This window comes from Diabrotica undecimpunctata, chromosome 6 (assembly GCF_040954645.1).
Source record: "Diabrotica undecimpunctata isolate CICGRU chromosome 6, icDiaUnde3, whole genome shotgun sequence".
Taxonomy (NCBI): Eukaryota; Metazoa; Arthropoda; class Insecta; order Coleoptera; family Chrysomelidae; genus Diabrotica; species Diabrotica undecimpunctata.
The window spans coordinates 111922288-111945622 of NC_092808.1; the positions used below are offsets into that span (position 1 = coordinate 111922288).

The 23335-nt window shown below is 31.7% G+C and overlaps 1 protein-coding gene across 6 annotated transcripts in view; it reads right to left on the reverse strand.

Moving 5' to 3' along the window:
• Nucleotides 1-23335, reverse strand: part of LOC140443733 (uncharacterized) — a 49031-nt gene that overhangs the window by 21160 nt on the left and 4536 nt on the right. For 3 of the 6 annotated variants that reach the window (XM_072535127.1, XM_072535129.1, XM_072535128.1), the window contains exon 4: nucleotides 17161-18483. The exons of 1 other annotated variant lie outside the window; for it this stretch is intronic. In XM_072535127.1, coding sequence (XP_072391228.1) covers nucleotides 17198-18483 — 1286 coding nt within the window. In that variant the 3' untranslated portion in view covers nucleotides 17161-17197. Of the gene's footprint in view, nucleotides 1-7462; nucleotides 10303-15673; nucleotides 16237-17160; nucleotides 18484-23335 lie in introns of those variants that run through there. 2 more of the 6 variants (XM_072535132.1, XM_072535130.1) reach the window with 2 other exon arrangements.

The following is a 23335-nucleotide window of genomic DNA, read 5'->3' on the forward strand; positions in this document are numbered from 1 at the left end:
AATCTAAATCACAACACTCCAATTAAGGAAGTGTGGAATAAATTTAACTGATATGAAATCGTAAACAAACAAACAGATCTCCAATCAATCCTAAATGTGACTGTATAAAACTGAATAATGTTGGGAGAGTATATCGTAATACCTATTAAAAAACCTGGAAAACCGGATGGCAATGCAAACTCGTATAAACCCATAACTTTAGCATCAAAAAATTCTACCCTATTCACAACATGCCTTCAGAAAGGGTAGATCTTTCCTAGAACCTCTTACAATACTAGTAAATGATGTCTACTTAGGATTTACTCAAAAATACAATACTTTAGCCACATTTTTGGATATAACTTCAGCATAATGATAATGGAGAAAACTTAAACTAGCATGTCAACACGGCGTTCCACTCAATAGCGAGACGGTAAATAGAGGTATTTATTCCATACCGGAAATCGGAAAATATTGTAGTTTCTTGACATAAAAAGGTCACTTTTCTCTACTTAGGTACCTACTTACCTAAATGTGTAGATACCTATGTAGGTATCTTTTGTACGTTTATGTTATTGAAAATAAAAATTTTATTTTAAGTAAAAAAGTTTATTTACTTACCTATCACCTGACACAATTATTATTATCAATGTTATATTCCCTAAGTAAGTAAGACTTCTGACAATAAATTTTGAAAATTGTAAATGTTAACACAGAAATTTATTCTGTGATGTTAGTCAAATATTATGTAAAGTTTGTTTAGCAGAAAATGGTTGACTTCAATTAGTGCGGTCGTCAATATTATTAAATTTATCTGACTTGGCCCATTGTTAAGATCTTGTACCTCAGTTAAACCATTTTTACCTGAAACCGGGCCTTTTATACTATTATCGGTTAACCCAGGATGTTTATAGTCAGTATAATACTATATTAATTGAAGTCGACCATTTACTGCTAAACAAACTTTACATACAACCGACTGTCAACTTTTGGAACACTGCCAAAATTACGTACAATTTCATGTCAAATTTATGAACAAAATCAAAATATTGCTGTTATTTTGCTATATTTTAAAAGTAGTTGAAACTAGCTACTGAAATAGGTTTAAAAACCTTTAAACTAGAGGACAATCATGGTTATATTTATTAAAATAATGACACGAACAACCAATATGTTGCAAAATTGCGGATTAGTAATAGTGTAGGAAAGTGCTAAGAGGATAAGTAAAATGAGACTTGCGGTGGAAATATTTTTATTTTATGCTGTACGAAATTAGTATGGAAATTGCCAACAAATCACCTTTTTAAGTGTTAATAAGAGTTACAAATGTTTATATTGAATATTCTTAAAAACTAACTAAATAAATACGTTAGATAGAACGATAAAGTTTAAATGTATCTCCAGCAACCCTATAGTATATCGGAGCCAGTATTTTACGATACTTGAGGACTAAAACTTTTAATTTCTTCTATATTATTTGATAATATAAGTACATCCAGCGATAATTTTTTTTAAGTTTTCGAATAAAGCAAGATAATGTTTTGATTAATGTAAAAAATCGGGGGTTCTTATTAGTCATAGTCATCTTTATTGATCCTTTAAGACATTCAAAATAAATGTATAGGATACGTCACTACAGAATTTGGTATAAAAAACATTAATGTGTATAATACAATATTCACGGTGTAAAAAAAATTGACAAAACAAAATATATAAAATAACATTTTTACAAGTAAAATATGAAGCTATTGCAGTTTGTCCTCAAGATATTCATTTATAGAATAATATGCTTTTCTTAAGAGTAAATCTTTAACATTTTTTTTAAATTTAGAGATAAGTGGTATTTCTTTCACAGTTTTTGGCAAATGATTGTATAAGGTCAGTCCCAAATATTTGAAGCAATTTTGAAATTTGGATGTTCTGTGTTTAAGAACTCGTAAAGATTCAGCACTTCTTGTATTGTAGTAGTGATTGTCTGAATTTACTGGAAATGTATTGATTTCCTCTTTGACATAAAGTAAACATTTATAGATATATAGACAGTAGAAAGTTAAAATTTGATGTTTAATAAAAACTGGTTTACAAGACTGTTGATAATCCAAATTAAAAATTTTACGGATAATTTTTTTTTGGTTAATGAACACTTTGTTACTATCTACTGAGTTCCCCCACAAAATTACATTGTAGCACATGTGGCTGTAAGCAAGGCTATAATAAACGTTCATTAATGCCGAGATGGGTAGTGTGTTTTTAATTCTAGATATAGCATAAAAAGCTTTATTCAATTTCATGTTCACTGAATTCACTTGCTCTGACCATTTGAGATTACAATCAATGAATACACCCAAAAACTTTGTAGAGTGAGTGGAAGATAACATATTGTTTCTATCGTGGATGGTTAAGATATAGTCATATTTAGATGAATTGTATGAATGAAAATAAATAATTTGCGTCTTGTCAATGTTTAATATTAGTCTGTTGGTATTACACCAGCGTATAAAGCAGTCAACAACAGTCTTCATTGTCATTTTTAATTCCTCTAGTGTACGTGCAGAGACTATTAACGAGGTATCATCAGCAAACATTGATATTATAAGTGCCCTTATGTGATCTGGTAGGTCATTAATAAAAATTAGGAATAATAATGGTCCCAGCACGGATCCCTGTGGTACTCCTTTATTTGTTGTGTATGGTTCTGAGCTTGATTCTTTCATCTTAACAACACTCTTCCTGTCACTTAAGAAATTTATTATCCATTCTAGAAATATCCCTCTACAACCAACGTTATATAATTTATTGCGAAGAAATGTTATGTCTAAGCAGTCAAAAGCACGTGATAGATCAAAAAATAGTCCTGCCACATGGTTTCTACTATCTAATTCATCATAAATACGCTCAAACAAGCTGCATGCAGCCGTGAGTGTTGACTTTTTTTATCTAAAGCCATGTTGGGTTGGAGTTAATAAATTGTATTCTTCTATAAAATTTAACATTCTGTTGTATACAACCTTCTCTATTACTTTTGAAATTATGCTAAGGACAGATACTGGTCTATAATTTGAAATATCATGAGGGTCATTCTTTTTGAAGATTGGAATAACTTTTGCCATTTTAAATATGGATGGAAATTGGCTGGTTGTTATTGAGAGATTAACTAAATGGGAATCGATATATGATCACTGATCAGTTTTATTATTTTTACAGATATGTTATCAATACCAGTACTAGGCTTATTTTTTAGTTGATCGATTGTATTTTTATTTCAATTGGGGTTACGGGTAAAAAGAAAAATGTTTTGTTACACATTTTTGAGGTAGTACAAGAAGGTAACGATGTGCCAAAATGAGTTTGAAGATTGTATTCTGTAATTGTAGCAAAATATGAGGCAAACGAATTAGCAATATCACGAGACTTTGTAATAATTTTATTATCATAATGTAGAATAATATCAGACCTGTTCTTTTGCCTACCAGTTTCACTGTTTACTAAATTCCAAATCGTTTTTGGTATATTGTAAGATTGATTAATTAAGTCACTATGAAAGTTTTTTTAGTATTTATTAATAGAGAATTATATTCTTTTTTTGCCTGTTTATAGGTACCTATCTTGAGACTCCCTATATTTTTTGCTATCCAGTGTAGATTTTTTAGTTTTTCACTAGCGTGTCTTACCTCATTTGTTACCCATGTAGCCTTATTTGTTTTGTGTGCTTTATACAGTGTTTTTATTGGACAATATAAATTTAGATTGTAATCTAAAATGCTAACAAATGAATTTGTGGCATATTCAGCATTCAATTGTGAATAAACTTCATCAAAAACTGTAGAAGAAATCCCTGCTTTAAACATCAGCATATTTTCATCTGACATATCCCTGTAACTGGGTTTTGTATCTTTTTTCGATACTTTATTGGCTTGCAAATTTACATTAAGTGAAAATACTTTATGGTCACTGAAGTGACCCTCGAACACATTTGATTTATAAAGATGTGGTTCGAATTTGTCAATATGTAATCCAATTTTGTAGATGATGTTTTACCTACTTTATCTACGAAAACTCTTGTAGGAGCCTCAGATGTGACTCTCAGATTATAACTTACTAAAAACTCGTTAAAAGATTGCTTATTATTAGACATGACAAGATAATCAATGTTTAGATCCCCACAAATATAAATATCATGATATGACTTACTGCATAGCTCCAATATATTATGTAATTTACACAGAAAACTCTGAACTTCTCCTGATGGCGAACGATAAACATTAATAACACAAATTGTTGACTAAATTGTTTTTATATTTATCAATTGTGTTTACCGTATTGTTCCATTTGTGCTTTTAAATATGTCAATTTTGTTTCTTTATCTGGTTTTTGAATGAGTTAGTACAATATTCGCTGGAAAAAATCGGGAATATAAATAATACATACCATCGTGCTGTTAAACTGTATTTATGATTAAAATCTACATACATAAGTTAAATTACAAAAATTATAAACAAACATTACTGCAGTTCTTCCTCAACACTGCCTGCAGTGATTTTCTATTTTTATGATGTATCAGAATGTTCCATAGTTCTATAGAAGCCATGGTACATAGTAGGAATTTTTCAAGTATCGCAAAGCCATAATAATCCAGTTAACTTCTTAGCTATTCGCAAAAAAATTGTGTATACTGTAGACGGAAATTTGTCAATACGAGATGAACGTCACTCTTTTGCTTTTGTTAGATCACAGCTGTTAGAATCGGAACTTAAATCATACTTAAAAAAAAAAACAACATTTGGTATATTATACGCAGTACTAATTTCCTCTATTTGACTGATTTTAATCATTCCTTTTCCATCGTCAGTTTTCCAATTTTTGTTGCTAATAAGGCTTTTGAAATCTAGGAAGTCTTCTTTTGACCTTTCTGTTACATTATATATATTTTCCGATAGTTTTGGTCGTTTTTATCAAAGTACATTGTTCAGGAACATTCAAGACCGACGGACGTTTTTTCGCGTTTTTAATTTCAGCATGCATGCTGTCTCCCTCATTTTGGATGTGACCGTTCTCTAAAAATCTATGAGTAATACTAACTTGGAAATAGCTGATAGCTGCATGAGCAAACATGGAAAATATGGTGTGGTTTCTGTTTTGCCCACTACAGTTATCCGAATAGAAGATAAGTGATTTAAATCACGTTTTCTTGGGTCTCTATAAACTTTCATAAAGAACTAGCAATTTTGTTTGAACCTCGTTTAGCAATTTGTTCATGCCATACATAACAGAAACCATCATTGTTGTCTATATCAAATATGGTGAAGTTGTATGTGGCATACTTACTTGTATAATAAAAATCGCTTACGTTCGATTGGGGAGTCGCTAAAACTTTTTAAAGATCGAAACATGTAAGGCAGATGGTCTTATTAGTCAAGACGAGTTCTTTGTCACTGTTTTTCATATCTCTAGCCAATATTTTATTGGCTAAGTGACGTTCATAGTTCTCCTGTAATTCGACCTTCCCAGTTTCATCAGCTAGGTTAAAGACTGAGCAAACACCGCACTGATCTTTCTTTGGTTTAAAGAAACTGATATTAAATTCAGTAATAAAAATGTCTCTATACTGACGATGCGTAGCAAGTTGTCCAACACTGTTTTCATCGCCATAAAATTTCGTACCTATATAGTTTATACATTTTTTGAATGCTTAAACCCTCCTTAAGACACATCCTCTTAGAATCCTTCTGAATAAATTTTATGTGCTTTCTCAGTTTCTGCAATATTTGGAGTAGGTCTATGAGGTCGTACTTTATGTTTTTCACGTTGATCTAATTGTAAAACCAGTTTCCTTTCTTTTAGCCAATGCTGTATTTACCCAGGTTTGTGAAATACCAAGAGCTTTTAAAAACATATTTTTACAAATTTGGTTTTGTTCGCCGCCAAGCTGAAAATGATATTGCGGAGAAAAATTCCTACGACAGTGTACACCAGCCGAAATGTACTTTGTTTTTTCTCTATCTGTGTCACATACTGCACAATAAAGTCCCATTGCCTTTTATGATCTTGCAAGTTCCAAAAGTCTTTAAAAATCCTCTGTCTCATTTCTTATTAACTCACGAGACAACGACGTTTCCGTTCGGAATGGCGAGGAAGACTATACTAACTTAAGATAGGATACTTTTCGTTGGAAAATGTAAAGATATACTATAATTATTATATACTATATATAAGTTAGTACAATATCGAAGTGCAAAATTGGTTGCCTAAAAATGGTGAAATTAACTTAAACTTTGTTCGTAAAAAATATCACGATAATCTAATTCTTCAGGAGTGTAACTCAAAATCGCCAAAAATTGAGTTAGTACAGTCTCCGTTGGACGAGTCGATATTGATGGAACAAAATGACCCGGCTAGAAAAACGCTCCTTGATAGACCCATTGGTCAGAGAAGAAGAGGAAGACCCAGAACAAAGTTACTTGATAACATCGATGAAGACATGAGAAATATGGGACATGATTTGCGGAGGAAGGCGATGGATAGGGATAACTGGAGAAATTCTTGAGGAGGCTAGGACCCACGCAGAGTTGTAAAACCGGATTGATGATGGTATTTGAGAACATCTACATAAACAACAAGATGGAAATCAGAATAGATATACAACTTACTGAAGCTAGAGATATAGGCAAAGGAATAGGACAGGGGAAATCCTTAAGCTCTATGCTCTTCAATTTAATCTTGTGTGGTATTAAATAGGTTTTCTGGTAGGTTGAGTTACCTTTTCGGTACTTAGTGAATTAAACTCATAATAGACATTCATTAATATATATATATATATATATATATATATATATATAATATATATATATATATAATATATATATATATAATATATATATATATATATATATATATATATATATATATATATATATATATATATATATATATATATATATATATATATATATATATATAATATATTAATTATAATGACATTTACCGAACTAAACGTTGTGTCTGTTTTATTTTTAATTTGAATTGTATTTGTTTCCTATATTTTAATTTGTAATCAACATCAACTACAATCAACATTATTCCAACAAAAAAATTTTTACTTGATGGTATTAAAATAAATCACACTGCCATTAACCTCAATTAAGTAAGTATATAAACAACAAACTTATTAAATTGTATTTTACCATGTTTTAAATAATTGTAGCTCTCATCTGATGATGCCAATGAAAATTGGCGAAATATAATGAATTGTTAAACAGAGTACACTTGGCTTTTAATCAGCTGTATACCCAATTAACCTCAACCCCCCTTTTTCATCTACCAGTTCAGCTGTTATTTTAGAGGATATATATATATATATATATATATATATATATATATATATATATATATATATATATAATATATATATATATATATATATATATATATATATATATATATATATATATATATATATATATATATATATATATATGGAGTCAATAAAAGGGGCTATTTGTTAACTATTTAATATCTCGAGCTTTCAATTGTGTTTACAATTCTTATCAAGAGCTGCTAAAAAAGACAAAATATCTTACAAAGTTGAACTAGAAAGAAAAACATTTTTTTGTTAACTCACCAAATAAAATTAGTTTCGTTAATAAAATTGCTGCAAATACATTTAAAAAGAATTAATACTAAAATGCCCTTATCTAATAAATTATATATATACTACTTGAGTATATACTATAATCTACATATAGACAATGGCCAGACCAAAGAAAGCAAAATACTCCGTTATGCAGATGACGCAACATTTATAGGCCAAGATGAAATAATCTCTAGTAATCTTCTAAAGACTAGTCCACAGATTTAACCCAACACCAAAAGAATTTAATATGACTATCTTAATACAGAAAACTGAAAATAATAGTAAATCAGCAATAAATAATAATAATAAAGGTCTTTATTTTTCCTTCAAATTCATATAATACACAAAATATATAAATTATATATGCATAAAATACAATAAGAAAGAAAAAATGCCGAAGATCAGTTGGTGCTGATTTCAAGAAATCAGTACCTCTGCTTTTCATCTTAAGCAATAGAAAAAAAATATATTTTTTTTGCACGTTCTGTAACAATCAATTAAAAACCATAACCAATAGAAACATTTAGCATTTAAATATTGTCCAAAAACTATCACACAGTTTATACATACTTCATAACAGGTCATCAGATAGTTGCACATGTGTTACTCACTTAGCAATTTAAATTTAAGAGATTTCTTAAAAGATATAATCGATTTTAATTTTAATTCTTTAGCTAATCCATTATATACTTTTGATATTTGATATGTAAATGAATTTTTGAATTAGTCTGTACGATGTGGCGGTAATGTAATTGTATTTTTTTTTATCTTGTATTAACATTATGTATGTCATTTCTGTATATAATTTTTTTAAAAAGATATGCTGGTAGAGAGTTTTTGATAATTTTGTGGAGAAGACAAGCAGCATGTAGAACTCTTCTCTTTTAAATGCTCAACAATTTTACATGTTTTAATTTGTGAGAAATAGGCTGGTGTCTTCTTACACCACAGATCAGACGAAGACACGAATTTTGAACCACCTGAATTCTTCTCCTGTCATCTGAACTAATACAAGATCCATACACAACATCTCCATAGTTAAATTTTGATAATACTAAACTTTCGCACAGTATTCTTATGACAGACAGCGGCGATTATGATATATTGTTCTTAGACTGAGAAATGCTTTACTCACACAGGTGTTAATATGTTGTAAATTTGAGGTAATTATCTAAAGTTAAATCTAGATTTTTTGCACTAGTTACAGGTTTAATGATTTCATTATCAACAACTATTTCAATGATGTTAACCAATCAATGATGTTATACCAATCGGATGTAAATTAGTCGATAGCAAGTACAATACCTTGGTATTACACAGTCCAGCTATGAACACGTGGAAAGAGAAGTGAGAGATCAAGTACAAAAAGCAAATAAGACGGGCAAGATGCCTTAATAACACTGAAGGCAAAAGACTAAGATGGAATTAAAAATTTATAAAGCCTGTAAAAGACCAATAATAAAGTATGTATAAAAAAACTAGTAGCTAAAACAGAAATATTAGAAACAGCGGAGATAAGAACAATGAGAATTGCAGGAAATACGCTGAGAGAACATAATTTAAACTACAGGATATAAACGATTTGGTACTAAGCAGAAAAAAATAATCACATAAGTATAATGGAGGTCAACACAAGTCAAAATATCAATATATAGATCACGAAACGGTAGAAGTATCGGTCGACAGGGCAAAGTTGAAATGGACACCTCCCATAGAGGTATTAATCCGCCACTGAACAATCGGAATTGCCAATGGCGAGGAAGAAGAAGACATTTTTATGCACAGTTATGAATATGTTCGTGATAACACGAAATCATTTAATATTAAATCATGAAAGATTCGTGTATCCATCAAATACATCACAATTAGGGCTGTAGGAAATTTGTGCCAATTCAGTTTTTGTTCAAATAAAGAATGTCACTTGTGAAAACCCTAATTTTTAAACGTTTAAAACGTGTGAACTTTCATATGTTTATTTAAATGACTTTTTTGAGTAAAGTGCTTAGGACAAATTTCACATTTATAAGGTCGTTCTCCAGTGTGAACTTTCATATGTTCTTTTAAATGCTTTCTTTGAGTAAACTGCTTAATACAAATTTCACAACTATAAGGTCTTTCTCCAGTGTGAACTTTTATATGTTGATTTAAACTATTTTTTTGAGTAAACTGCTTAAGACAAATTTCGCATCTATAAGGTCGTTCTCCAGTGTGAACTTTCATATGATTATTTAAATATTTTTTTTGTGTAAACTGCTTAAGACAAATTTCACATTTATAAGGTCTTTCCCCAGTATGAATTCTCATATGTTGAATTAAAACATGTTTGTAGGAAAAATGTTTGAGACAAATTTCACATGTATAAGGTCTTTCGTCACTATGAACTTTCATATGCATGTTTAAAACACATTTGTAGGCAAACACATTAAGACAAATATCACATTTATAACTTTTTTCTCTAGTATGAACGTTCATATGTTGATTTAAATTTTTTTTTTGGGTAAACTGCTTAAGACAAATTTTACATTTATGAGGTTTCAAATCGCATAGTTTATATCGGTGAGATCCTTGTATAGTGTGAATTCTCACATATTTATTTAATGTTTTCTCTTCAGAATGTCGACTTATATATTCCTCTTCTCTACGAGGCGAATGTGTTTTCATAATTTTAAGTTTGTGCTCCTCCTCTGAATAATCTAAAATAGAAATCAAGTATACAAATTTTGCTACAGAAAAAAAAACTGTAGAAACGTCGGAATAAAGAAATATTTATCTTTTTTGAAAAATATATCTTTCTGAGCTGAGGTAAAATTATACAATCGATAAAAAACTACTATGAAAAAAAAAGAAGACATTTTTGAAATAACAGCATCAAAAATATGTAAAATTCGTTATTTCTCAAGCAACAATTTTTTAAATTTTGTTTGGCTGTGTTATTATTCCTGTTTCATACCATTCAAGTTAAGCGTTTACTTTGTATTCCAATTCTTCATTTGGCGGAATTTTCAGTTTTTTATTGACGTTTATAAAATGAAAATATTTATAACTCAGTTATTTGACACTCAAAAGAATTTAATTTTTCTGTGAAATAAACTTCCAATCTTAAAATTACGTATCGTTCTGTTTACGCGATATAATGTAAACGCAACACATAAAATCAATTGCAGGGAAGACTGTTTTATGTAACAATATGATTCATGTAATGCCTTACTCGATGTATATAACCTCTTCCAAAAACAAGTTTTGGCATGTTTTAGAAGACATTATGTACATACAGACCAAACAAACATCTGCGGTTGCTAGTATTCTTTCTATTGATAGACTAAATAATTGAATATCCTTCTGAAATAACAATAATATACGAATTTGAGTATTTTACATCCTTAGGTATATAGTCCTTCGAAAAAGAAGACAAATCGGACCCGGAAAATTACAGAGGAATAAATTTATTAAACACAACACTAAAATTAACAACCAAAGTAATAACAAATAAAATAAATAAAATTACAACACTAGCAAAAGAACAATAAGGTTTTAGGTCGGGAAGATCATGTACCGACGCTATATTTTTAATGAGACAAGTGCAAAAGAACTAATTGTAATGCAAAAAACCGGCATATCTATGTTTCGTGGACCTTAAGAAGGCATTTGACCGGGTCAAATTAAAGGACGTTATCTACTTACTGTATGCAAGAGAGATACCTTTAGGAATAATTAAGGCGATCGAAAATATCTACCAAAACGACACAATAGTGAGAATAGATTGTTTTAATTCAAATTCAAATATAATTCATGTGACATCAGGAGTAACCCAAGGAGCACACTGTTTACCCTTGTTATTTAATATGTTCGTGAATATTTTAGAATATTTTAAAACTGCGATTTGCTGATGTTTGCAGGTGATTTGAAATTATTTAAATCCGTAGATTCAAATGATGACATAACTTTAATTCAAGAAGATTTAAACCAGTTGAGTATTTGTTGTGAGAACAATATTTTGCATTTAAATGTTGCTAAATGCTGCTATATAAGTTTTTATAGAGGTTTTAAAAAATATGATACTTCTTATACAATTAATTATAATGAATTGTCTTATGCCAAAACAATAAAAGACTTAGGAGTCACATTTGATAAACAGTTGCGTTTTTTAAAACATATAAATGAAGTAGATTAGATTAGATTATGTGAGGTCGTTAAGGCCATGCGGCCTCACCGCACTTCGACCTATAGAGATCTTTTGTGCATACCTTAATCTAGTTAAACTCTAGAATGCCAATACTTCTGATGAAGTTGATTAGCTTCCTAGGTGACTTGTTTCCTATGTCAGAGGACGCCAGACTGACCTCTCCTAGGAATTTTAGTCTTTTGCAGAACAGTGCTACGCAGTTGCATAGTATATGTTCTGCCGTTTCTTTTTCATTGTGACAGAAACGACAGTTCTCACTATCTGATTTGCCCATCTTCTTGAGATGATATCTCAGACGGCAGTGACCAGTGAGAAGGCCAGTGACCATTTTGATATCTTTTTTACTCATTTCGAGAAGGCGGTTTGTTGCAGTAGGCGACACTTTTATGAGCCTTTTTGCTTGCCTTTGTCCTGTTGTGTTAGACCAATATGATCTTAGTTGATTGAGTTCCCAGGTACGGAGTTCCTCTCTGATGTGGCTTTTCGATAGTCCACAGAAGGGTTCCGGACCCTGGAATGGGGTATTAGCTCCTTCTTTTGCGAGGCTGTCAGCTTCCTCATTTCCTGCAATTCCCTTGTGACCTGGCACCCACATCACAGTTACATTGTTGCGTTCCGCCAGCTTCTTGAGAGATTGTTTACAGTCCCAAACCAACTTCGACTCACATGTAAATGACTTTAGAGCCTTTAAGGCGGCTTGGCTGTCTGATAAAATAAGGACTCTTGCCCTACGGGTGTCTCGGTTGAGACATTCTTGGGCACTTATGTCTATAGCATGTATTTCTGCCTGGAAGATAGTTGGGGCGTTTCCAAGAGATTTAGATAGCCTGAAATTGGGCCCAGTAACTCCCACTCCTGCCCTTTCATCTATCTTAGATCCATCCGTATATCATACGAGTGAACCTTCTTCCACTTTTGGTTCAATTTTTTCACCCATTTGGTGGTTTTTTATGACCACTTCAAAGGGTGTTTCAAAGTCGAATTTGACTGGCATAACATCTGTCGGCATGTCCTTAGAATCCAATGGAATTTCTTCTAAGATTTTCAGGTGGCCAACTAGATCTCCAGGTTTCATTATTTGTGTCTGTCGCAGTTTTAAGGCGGTAGTTACTGCCTCCCTCCTTATGCAGAACTGCAAGGGAGGAAGGTTCAGCATCGCCTCTAGAGCTGCAGAGGGACATGTTGACATTGCCCCTGTGATTCCCAGACAAGCTAGCCGCTGCACTTTTTGAAGCTTGGCGTTAGCTGTTGTTTGTTGTGTTTTTGGCCACCATACGAATGATGCGTATGTAAATGAAGTAACAGTTATTTCATTAAAATCAGTCTTTATCATTCGCAACTGTCTGAGACTATCTGTTTGGGCTTTAAGAACGGTTTATTTTGCTTTGGTCATATCTAAAGTGGAATATGCATCTATTGTATGGTCTCCACAATACCAAGTTCATTCTACTACATTGGAGAGATGGCAGAAAAATTTTTTAAGATAATGTGCGTATAAATTAAACATTATTAATAATGATATACAGATATTTTAAAAACACTCAACATGAATTTATTAAAAACACGACGAGGTAACTAGTATTAGGTACTAGTATTAGTACGAGGATTAAGTATTAGTGTTCAAATTAATAAATGATTTAACTTGTTGCCCTGAACTTCTCCCATGTATTAGTTTATATGTTCCCTCCAGAAGTCTCAGATATGTTGATCTGTTTTATATACCTTTTTACCATACAAATTATAGTATGCATTCACCCATTGAGCAAACACTGAAAATTATAAATAGGAACAATTTAGAAATATTTGGTGTCTCCTTGGCTTCATTTAAAAATCGGATAAAAAGAGTTTGACAAGTTATAGGTACTTTTGGTTTATGAAGCTGAGTCCTCTATTGTTCAACCTTATTGTAGATGAAATAATAAAAAAAGTAAGAACAAAAAAAGGATACCAAATGGAAGGAAAATAACTTAAAATAATCTGCTATGCAGATGACGTAATACTACTCTCTCAAAGTGAAGATAATTTACAAGGTATGCTGCCCCAGAAAAATTAAAATGTTAATTTCCCCAAAAAAGACAAAATTTATGGTTATAACAGCAAATTTACTTAAATGTACATTGGAGCTGGAAGGTCAGACAATAGAACAAGTGATGGAGTTTAAATATCTAGGCATCACATTATCTAGCTACAGAAAGCTCGAAACAGAAGTGGAAGATCAAGTAAATAGAGCAAACAGAACAGAAGGTTGCCTGAATAAAAAAGCCTAATATGGAGAAATAAAAATATCGAGAAAGAAATAAAAGGTAGAATTTACAAAACAGTCATCAGACCAATACTGACATACGCTGCAGAAACATGAACTGACACAAAGAGGACAAAAAGAATATTAGAAACAGCAGAGACGAAAACACTTTTTCAGCTACATTTCACCAACATGAATAAACAGCAACATATTGTTAAAGAAATAATAAATCCCAAGAGTTTTACTAAAATAAATTAATTATTATTTGTACAAATTATAAATATTCCAGATCATTCATAATTTTTGTTTCAGAATTTTTTGAAAATAATTTCTGGATTGGGAATAGATGACATCAAAACAAACATAAAATGTAATTTGCATTACAATAAATTATGGTTTAATCAGAAAAGCAGTTATCAGTTAAGAATAAACCAGAAGTTATTACAGACTTATCAAATACCTTAGAAGCCATTTTCTAAGGCTGACCACTCACTATCAGGTACTGCTGAACAGTTACGCCTGATAACATAGTTAATCAAACTTACATTTTTACATAATTTAAAATTAAAATAAAATGAGCCACAAATACTTTTAATTTGATTGATAGTAATTATTTTTTAAATTGATTACCATTAATATAAAGTTGCCTGAGAAAAAATAGTGGCAAATTAGGGTTGCCAGCTGTTAAAAACGTAAAGTATCTACGATAAAGTAAAATAGAGTAGACACACAACAACACTGATTTGACAAGTGATAATATGTATATTATTATAATATATATGTATTGACACATGGTTTAAAAACTCACCCAACTGACACTTCAAACCAGTATTGCCAGTATTGTATTACCAATCATAGCGCACTGGCTGTCTTTTACTTTATCTTTAATATCTTACATTTTTAACAGTTAGCAACACTAATTTGCAACCATTTTTTCTCAGGCAACCTTATATCATCATATCAAGAAAAAAGTTTAGTAAAAAATTTTAATTTGATATAAAAACATGCATATATTTCATGAGCAGCGTATTTTATTTGAAAAATAAATGAATGAAATAAAATGTTTCAATTCACTCATTATGTAAAATTCTCATTAAATACCTCATTGCTAGCCGGCAACGGTGTACTAAGCAGATAAAAGTAAATTTATTTTTCTCCTACTAAAATCCCAAATATCGCGATTAGTAGCGAAAAATAATTTACGGTTTGTTTACATATATATGTGAATTTAAAACGGCTTCGTAATACAGCAGTGAGAAATTTCTGGAAAAAAAAACTAGCTTTCATTCAAAATAATTTTATGCAAAGAACTGCACTCCCCATAAATGTCCGATAATTACTGTCGGTCATGTCATCGGTGTATTTTTATGCCGCTTCGCACTGTGAAAGAAGGCGTTGCTTAAAATTTTACAACTCTTCAGGGGAATAATGCTTTGTTGCCACACATAAATTACTTAAATCAATGTTCTTTGTTAACTAATTAAGTAATTGATAAAATCGATGGTGACTGCCTCTCACTTCTATTCAAACAAGTGTTATCTTTGTTCCACATACTGAATAACGTATACGGTAGTTGAAAATTTGCCGAATCGGTATATATATATATAAACTGTTTTGGATGGGTTGGAGTCAATAAAAGCGGCTATTTGTTAATTATTTTTTACTCGAGCTTTCAATTGTGTTTACAATTAATATCAAGAGCTTCTAAAAAATACAAAATATCTTACAAAGTTGAATAAAAAATTGGTTATGTGGTATAATGAAGTAACTGACTAAAGTTTTTCATAATTATATTCGTCGCTTATATCTACGTCACTTTGATACGTGTCACAATCGGGGGCATTTAAAGATGACTCAAATAGCAGACCTTTCACATATGCTGGTAAATCTTTCTCTTCTGATCTTTCCATGTGCTGGAAGCTCGATATAAGTGGGTCTTCGAAAAAGCACCTAGAAGTATTACTTTACTATGGTTTTTTTTTGTATTACTTTTCTGTCCATGTTTCAGAATGAGTTAGTCCACTGTCACTGTGAAACGCGACCATTCTGCTGCTCTTATTTGTTTATCGATACTGATTACTATACGCACTAATATGCAGTATTATCACAAAAAATAGCATTACAAGGTTTACATTGCACTTGGGTTTTTCTCCAGTGTGCAACGTCAAATGTGTTTTCAAATGCGATTTCTGGGGAAACTGCCTAAAACAAATTTTGCACATGTAAGGATTTTCCGCAGTGTGAACTATTTTGTGTCCATCCGATTTGGACGAAAAATGTAAACGAGTTGTATATTTTTCAAATTTTCATTCTGTAACGCGATTTGGCATAGTTTTCTGGGGGGGGGGGGAGTGGTAACGCTGAACAAGTTTTTATATTACAAAAAAAGAGCAATCAGAACTCTACTTGAAATACAGGGATTCATGTAGAGGTAATTTCAAAAAACTAAACATACTAACAATGGCTGGAACATACATATGAATGCTTACTTTTCATTTTTAAAAATAGACATAAATTCTTGAAACACATAACAAACCATAATTCTAATACACGAAACAATCTCATAAACTATAATATACCAATACACAGACTAACAGCATCTGAGAAAACCACAGAATATGCCTGTATTAAATTCTTTAATAAATTGCCTTATAGCATCAAAATAGAAACTGACATAAATAAATATAGAAAGTCTGTTCAACAGTTGCTCATACACCTTGAACCGTACAAAGTGGAAGAATACCTTCAAGCTGACCTGCAGGGAGACTGAGGGCTCTTATCTGAATCTAAATGTCACTGTTATTATCCTTATATTTTAATATTACTTTTATGTTAAGTGTAGGTTGTTACAGCAACCATTACAAATTATAATTGACACCATTCTCTCTATTGACTATTTATATTTGTGTGTAACTTGTGAATCCTGAGAATAAAGCTTTTTTCTATTCTATTCATCCAAAGAAGTTTTCTTAGTAAACAGCTTAAATTTCGCACTTGTAAGGTTTTTCTATAATGTGCAATCTAAAATGTGTTTTCAAATTACTTTTTTGAGAAAACTGCTTTAAACAAATATCGCACTTCGCACTTGTAAGGATTTTCTCCAGTGTGAACTATTTTGTGTACATCCAAAGCAGTTTTCTGAGTAAACAGCTTAAAACAAATTTCACACTTTGTAAGGTTTTTCTCCAGTGTGCAATCTAAGATGTGTTTTCAAACTATTTTTCTGAGAAAACTGCTTAAAACAAATTTCGCACTTGTAAGGTTTTTCTCCAGTGTGCAATCTAAAATGTATTTTCAAAATACTTTTCCGAGAAAACTGCTTAAAACAAATGTCACACTTGTAAGGATTTTCTCCAGTGTGAACTATTTTGTGATCATCCAAAGCAGTTTTATAAGTAAACAGCTTAAAACAAATTTCACACTTGTAAGGTTTTTCTCCAGTGTGCAATCTAAAATGTATTTTCAAAATACTTTTCCGAGAAAACTGCTTAAAACAAATTTCACACTTGTAAGGATTTTCTCCAGTGTGAACTATTTTGTGATCATCCAAAGCAGTTTTATAAGTAAACAGCTTAAAACAAATTTCACACTTGTAAGGTTTTTCTCCAGTGTGCAATCTAAGGTGTGTTTTCAAACTATTTTTCTGAGAAAACTGCTTAAAACAAATTTCACACCTGTAAGGTTTTTCTCCAGTGTGCAATCTAAGGTGTGTTTTCAAACTATTTTTCTGAGAAAACTGCTTAAAACAAATTTCACACCTGTAAGGTTTTTCTCCAGTGTGCAATCTAAGGTGTGTTTTCAAACTATTTTTCTGAGAAAACCGCTTTAAACAAATTTCGCACTTGTAAGGATTTTCTCCAGTGTGAACTATTTTGTGCTTATCCAAAGAAGTTTTTTGAGAAAACTGCTTAAAACAAATTTCACACTTGTAAGGTTTTTCTCCAGTGTGCAATCTAAAATGTATTTTCAAAATACTTTTCCGAGAAAACTGCTTAAAACAAATTTCGCACTTGTAAGGATTTTCTCCAGTGTGCAATCTTAAATGCGTTTTTAAATTACATTTCTGAGAAAACTGCTTTAAGCAAATATCGCACTTGTAAGGATTTTCTCCAGTGTGAACTATTTTGTGGTCATCCAAAGAATTTTTATGAGTAAACAGCTTAAAACAAATTTTACACTTGTAAGGTTTTTCTCCAGTGTGCAATCTAAGATGTGTTTTCAAATTATTTTTCTGAGAAAACTTCGTAAAACAAAATTCGCAATTGTAAGATTGTTCTCCTGTGTGAACTAACATGTGTTTGTTTGATGACCTATGGACCAGTTGCTTAAAACAAATTTCACATTTTGTTCTTTTTTCTTCAACAAGTTGGCTCGTAGGTGATTCTTTATTACATGAACATACCCATATTGTTTTCATAATTTCTGATGTGTTGTCTTCTTCAAGAAAGCCTGAAATAAAAAGCAATATATATTTTTTATGTTAAGGAAAAATTTAGTGCAATATACTAATCCCAATATATATTTAATATTCTGTGCGCACATATCAACTAGTAGGTACATAATAGTCATTAGTATATACTAGGCATTTTTATGTATAGATTATTACTCATTAATTATCATTATATATAAAAGAGAAATTTTATTAATTCGAATTTTGTTTTCCCATTAAGGAATATTATGTAATCTCTCTTTAGTTTAGATACATTTTTACAGAATACGTTGAACATTGTTTTGAACAAATTTTATATGGTTTATTATTACATGCACATTCCCATATATTCTTAATGCATGATTTTTTACTGGACTTGGTCAACAATGGCATGTACTCCACGAAGCTGTGGAAGAAATCTCATGTCATCGCTCTACTCATATCTCGAAAGGATCCATCGGAAGCTAAAAGTTATCGCCCGATCTCGGGCTACACCACCTTTTCAAAATCATCGAGAGTATAGACCCAAATCGCATTCCAGCAACCATAGACGAAACTCTTGATCCGGGAACAAAGCTGGGTACGGCATTCGTGGACCTTTCCATCAGCGTATGACACCGTAAATCGTAAAACACTTGTCTCCAAAGCGTACAAAATGTTAAAAGATATCAAATTAACCAACTTTATACATTCCTTCGACATTAATTTATAAACGTCAATATATATATATATATATATATATATATATATATATATACATATATATATATATATATATATATATATATATATATATATATATATATATATATATATATATACAATAGCACTAAAGGCCTTAGAGGCCCATGGCTTAAAACGTTTGTTCTTTCTTCATTTTCGCTTTTCTTTATGTACTGAGATCTTCTCTGGCTCGATATGTGATTTTTCTCCATTCCTTCTTGTTATTCATTTTTCTTTTCTGGCCTTGTAGTCCAATTTCTTCCATATCTTTTTCTACCTCCTGATTCCATCTATTTTTTGGCCTTCGTTTTCTCTTTTTTAAAGTTATAGTGTAGTTCATTACCCTTTTTGAAGTCCTCGTGTTCGGCATCCTTTCTAGGTGACCTCGCCATCTTAGTCTCTGTGCCTTTATGACTCCTATTATGTTAGGTTGATTATATAATTTCTTTAACTCATCATTTGATCTTCTTATCCATAAACCGTCCCTTATTATTCCTCCATATATCTTCCTCAGGATTTTCCTTTCCCATATCTCCAGTAAATTTTGTTCATTTTTTGTCATTGTCCATGTCTCACTGCAGTACGTTACTATTGGTTGTATAGTTGTTTTGTATAACTGTATTTTTGCCTTTCTTGATAAAAACTTGCTTTTCAACATTCCACTAAGAGCATGTACACTTCTATTGCCTGCCATTATTCTAGCTTGTATTTCTTCTTTAATGTTAGGTTTGCGTGATATTATTGTACCTAGGTATGTAAATCTTTCTACCATTTCGAATTCGTATGATAATCTTTCTTCTACTTCTACTTTAAACTTTTGTCCATCCCTGAACTGATCATCTGTCCACTGCATACATTTTGTTTTAGTTTCATTTATGTAAAGTCCCATTTTCTTTGCTGCTTTTACTATTCTCTGTACTATCTCCTGTAGCTCTTTTTTTCCTCTTGCCAGCAACACTATATCATCCGCAAATGCCAAAACTTGGTGTCTTTTATGATATAGGAGTCCTTCTCTATTGATTTTCGCTTCTCGCATTATTTTTTCTAGGCATAAATTGAAGAGTAATGATGACAAAGGATCGCCCTACCTTAATCCTTCGTTTACTATAAATTTGCCCGATACATGATTGTTTACTTTGACTCTGTTTTCTGTATTCTCTAAAGTAAGATGTATCATGTTATGCAACTTTCTGCTAACTCCCAGTTCCTCAAGGGTCTCTTTTAATTCCTTCCTTTTTATTCTATCGTATGCTTGCTGGAAGTCGATGAATAGCGCTATCGTTGGTAAGTTGTGTTCATAGCTTTCTGCTTGTAATTCTCTGATTATGAATACTTGGTCCGTTGTGCTTCTCCCTAGTCTAAATCCGCACTGGTATTCGCCTATTATATTTTCAACTTCTTTTTCTAGCTTATCTTTTATGGATTTTGATAGGATTTTATATACGGTATTTAGTAACGCTACTCCTCTGTCAACGTCAAATATAGTCTATTCTAAAAGAGCTCCCTAAAAAGTTCATTCTATAGTGGTTTAATAGCTTATTAAATTTAATAGCTTAGCGAATAAATAAATTTAATAACTTAGTGAATTTTTAAATAAACAAACTACATTGTTTCCCCGTAATGGGGGAACACGGCTCACAAACGATGTCATTTCAGACGAAATATCACTTTATTGATGTTAACAATAAAAATTGTGCGATGAAATATAATAATTTTCAAACAAATGATATAAATAAAATTGCGACTCTGCCTATAGAAAATAAAAAGGATATTAAATGTTTCAAACTGGTCTTAGATAAGTACAATTTAGATAATACTTCGGTATATTAAAAAAAATTGGAAGCGAAATCTTGGGTAGACTACATTCCATGACAGTAGGCCATATATTTAAAATTTTGAAACTAACAATCAATAAACAGATAAAATGTATTGGCAGAAATCGTATCAAAGTTTTACTATTATCACGATTAGAAGCTAATAATCTTGTTAAAAATGAATCACTAAAAAATCAAAATTTAAGAGCATACATACCAAACCATTTGATAGAAATTAAAGGCTTAGTTAGGGATGTAGATATTCAATACGATATTAATTATCTCAGAGAAAACATTGAATCCTCGTCTGTTATACATATTTGTAGGATAAAGCGTAAGGCACAAAGAGAAGATAAAATTGACTATATAGATTTTAACAGAGTTTATTTTCCTGTCGAACGATTTATTAGTAGCGTTGTTCAATGCTATCTTCCTCTTCTTCTTCAGTGCCGTATCCGGTCCGGAGGTTGGCGATCATCAAGGCTATCATGGTTTTGTTCACTGCTCTGCGAAACAGCTCCGCGGAGGTCATCCCAAACCAGTGTCGGAGGTTTTTCAACCTCGATATACGACGGCGTCCCGGTCCTCTCCTTCCAAATACTTTACCCTGCACAACGAGTTGAAGAATTCGATATTTTTCTTTGTTCCGCATCACGTGCGCGAGGTACTCAAGCTTACGTTGTTTCACTAAATTAAGCACTTCTTTTTCTTTTCTCATGCGCTGTAGGACCTCAACGTTGGTGACATGGTCCATATACGATATTATTAGTATCCTCCTGTAGATCCACATCACGAAGGCTTCAATCTGCTTTTCTGTGGCTTGCGTCAGTGTCCAGGCTTCAACTCCATATAGTAACACTGGACGAATGTAGCACCTCACTATTCGCATCTTGGTTCCCAAACTGAGATCAATGCAGCACAGCAAGGATCTCAACTTGATAAATGTGGACCGTGCCATTTCAATTCTGGATCTAATCTCTTGAGCGTAGTCCCATTGTGAGTTAAGGGTAGTTCCAAGGTAAGTGAATCTGTCGACTCTCTGGATCTCTTCGCTACCTGCCATTAGTGTCCCGGGATCTAATTTTACACGGCTGAAAACTATGAATTTAGTTTTCCTAATATTAAGGTTTAGTCCGTATGTTACGCTCACAGTTCTCACTCGGTCTAGTAAGGCATGTAGATCTTTTAGGCTGGTTGCTAGCAACACAGTGTCATCGGCGTAGCGGATATTATTGATGTATTCACCGTTCACTAGGATTCCCATCTCTAGGTTTGTGAGGGCTTCAGAAAAAATTTCCTCAAAGTATATATTGAAAAGAGTCGGCGAGAGCACACAGCCTTGCCTTACTCCTCGCATAATCTTCACTTGGTCGGTAAGCTGGTGTTCGACCTTGACTTGAGTACGCTGGTTCCCGTATAAATTCATGATAATCCGAATGTCCTTATAATCTAATCCTACTCTTTGTACGGCGACGAACATCTTCTGGTGCTGATAACGGTCAAATGCCTTGACGTAGTCAATAAAACAAATATAGACATCACAACTGACATCGCGGCATCTCTGAAGTAGGACTTGTAAGGTGAAAAGTGCTTCACGTGTAAAGATAATTCATAATGTCGTGGACCTGACGTAATCATTTAGTGACGTCGATCTACGAACGAAACAGTGCTATGAGGTGCTAAAAACAAGCAGTTCTCTTCAGTGTGATATCGTAGCGAGACAGAGACGAACTAGTTTTTGCGTTAGTGAAAGAGCTTTAATATTTTTATTGTTTTTTTTTAACAATGGTTTACAATTCAATTAATTGGTAACTTTGTATTTCGTCTTAAAACATAATACCAGCAGAAGTGGTTCTAATTTATTTAAACAATAATTGTTTTTAAATAAATTGTATAAAAATTTCATCTGCCCGGACAATTTTTTTTTTCGGTTTTTTGGATTATTCTGAATAAAAAAGGTTTATTGTAATTTTTCTCTAAAGTTGATCGTTTTCAACAATTTAAAATTGAAAAAAATGCGAAAAATGATGATTTTTAAGGCTCAAAAACACACAATTATTTTTGAATTCACCAAACCTTGTTCTATCAGTTTCTGATACTTTAGTTTGGGCTTATTTGATTTTAAAACATTGTTTTTAGTTGTTTGAGGCCCTTATCACAAAATAAAAATGGATTTATACCAAACTGTTTAATAAATTAAGACCACTTTTTGTATGTGCGACCTCCTGAACAGTATTCTGCTGTATTTTATGAAAGTGATTACTTATGCGGAAAATCTCATGGGAGAATATTTTTCCCAAGGAATTCGAGGTTTTCGTCTCGTATAAACATATTT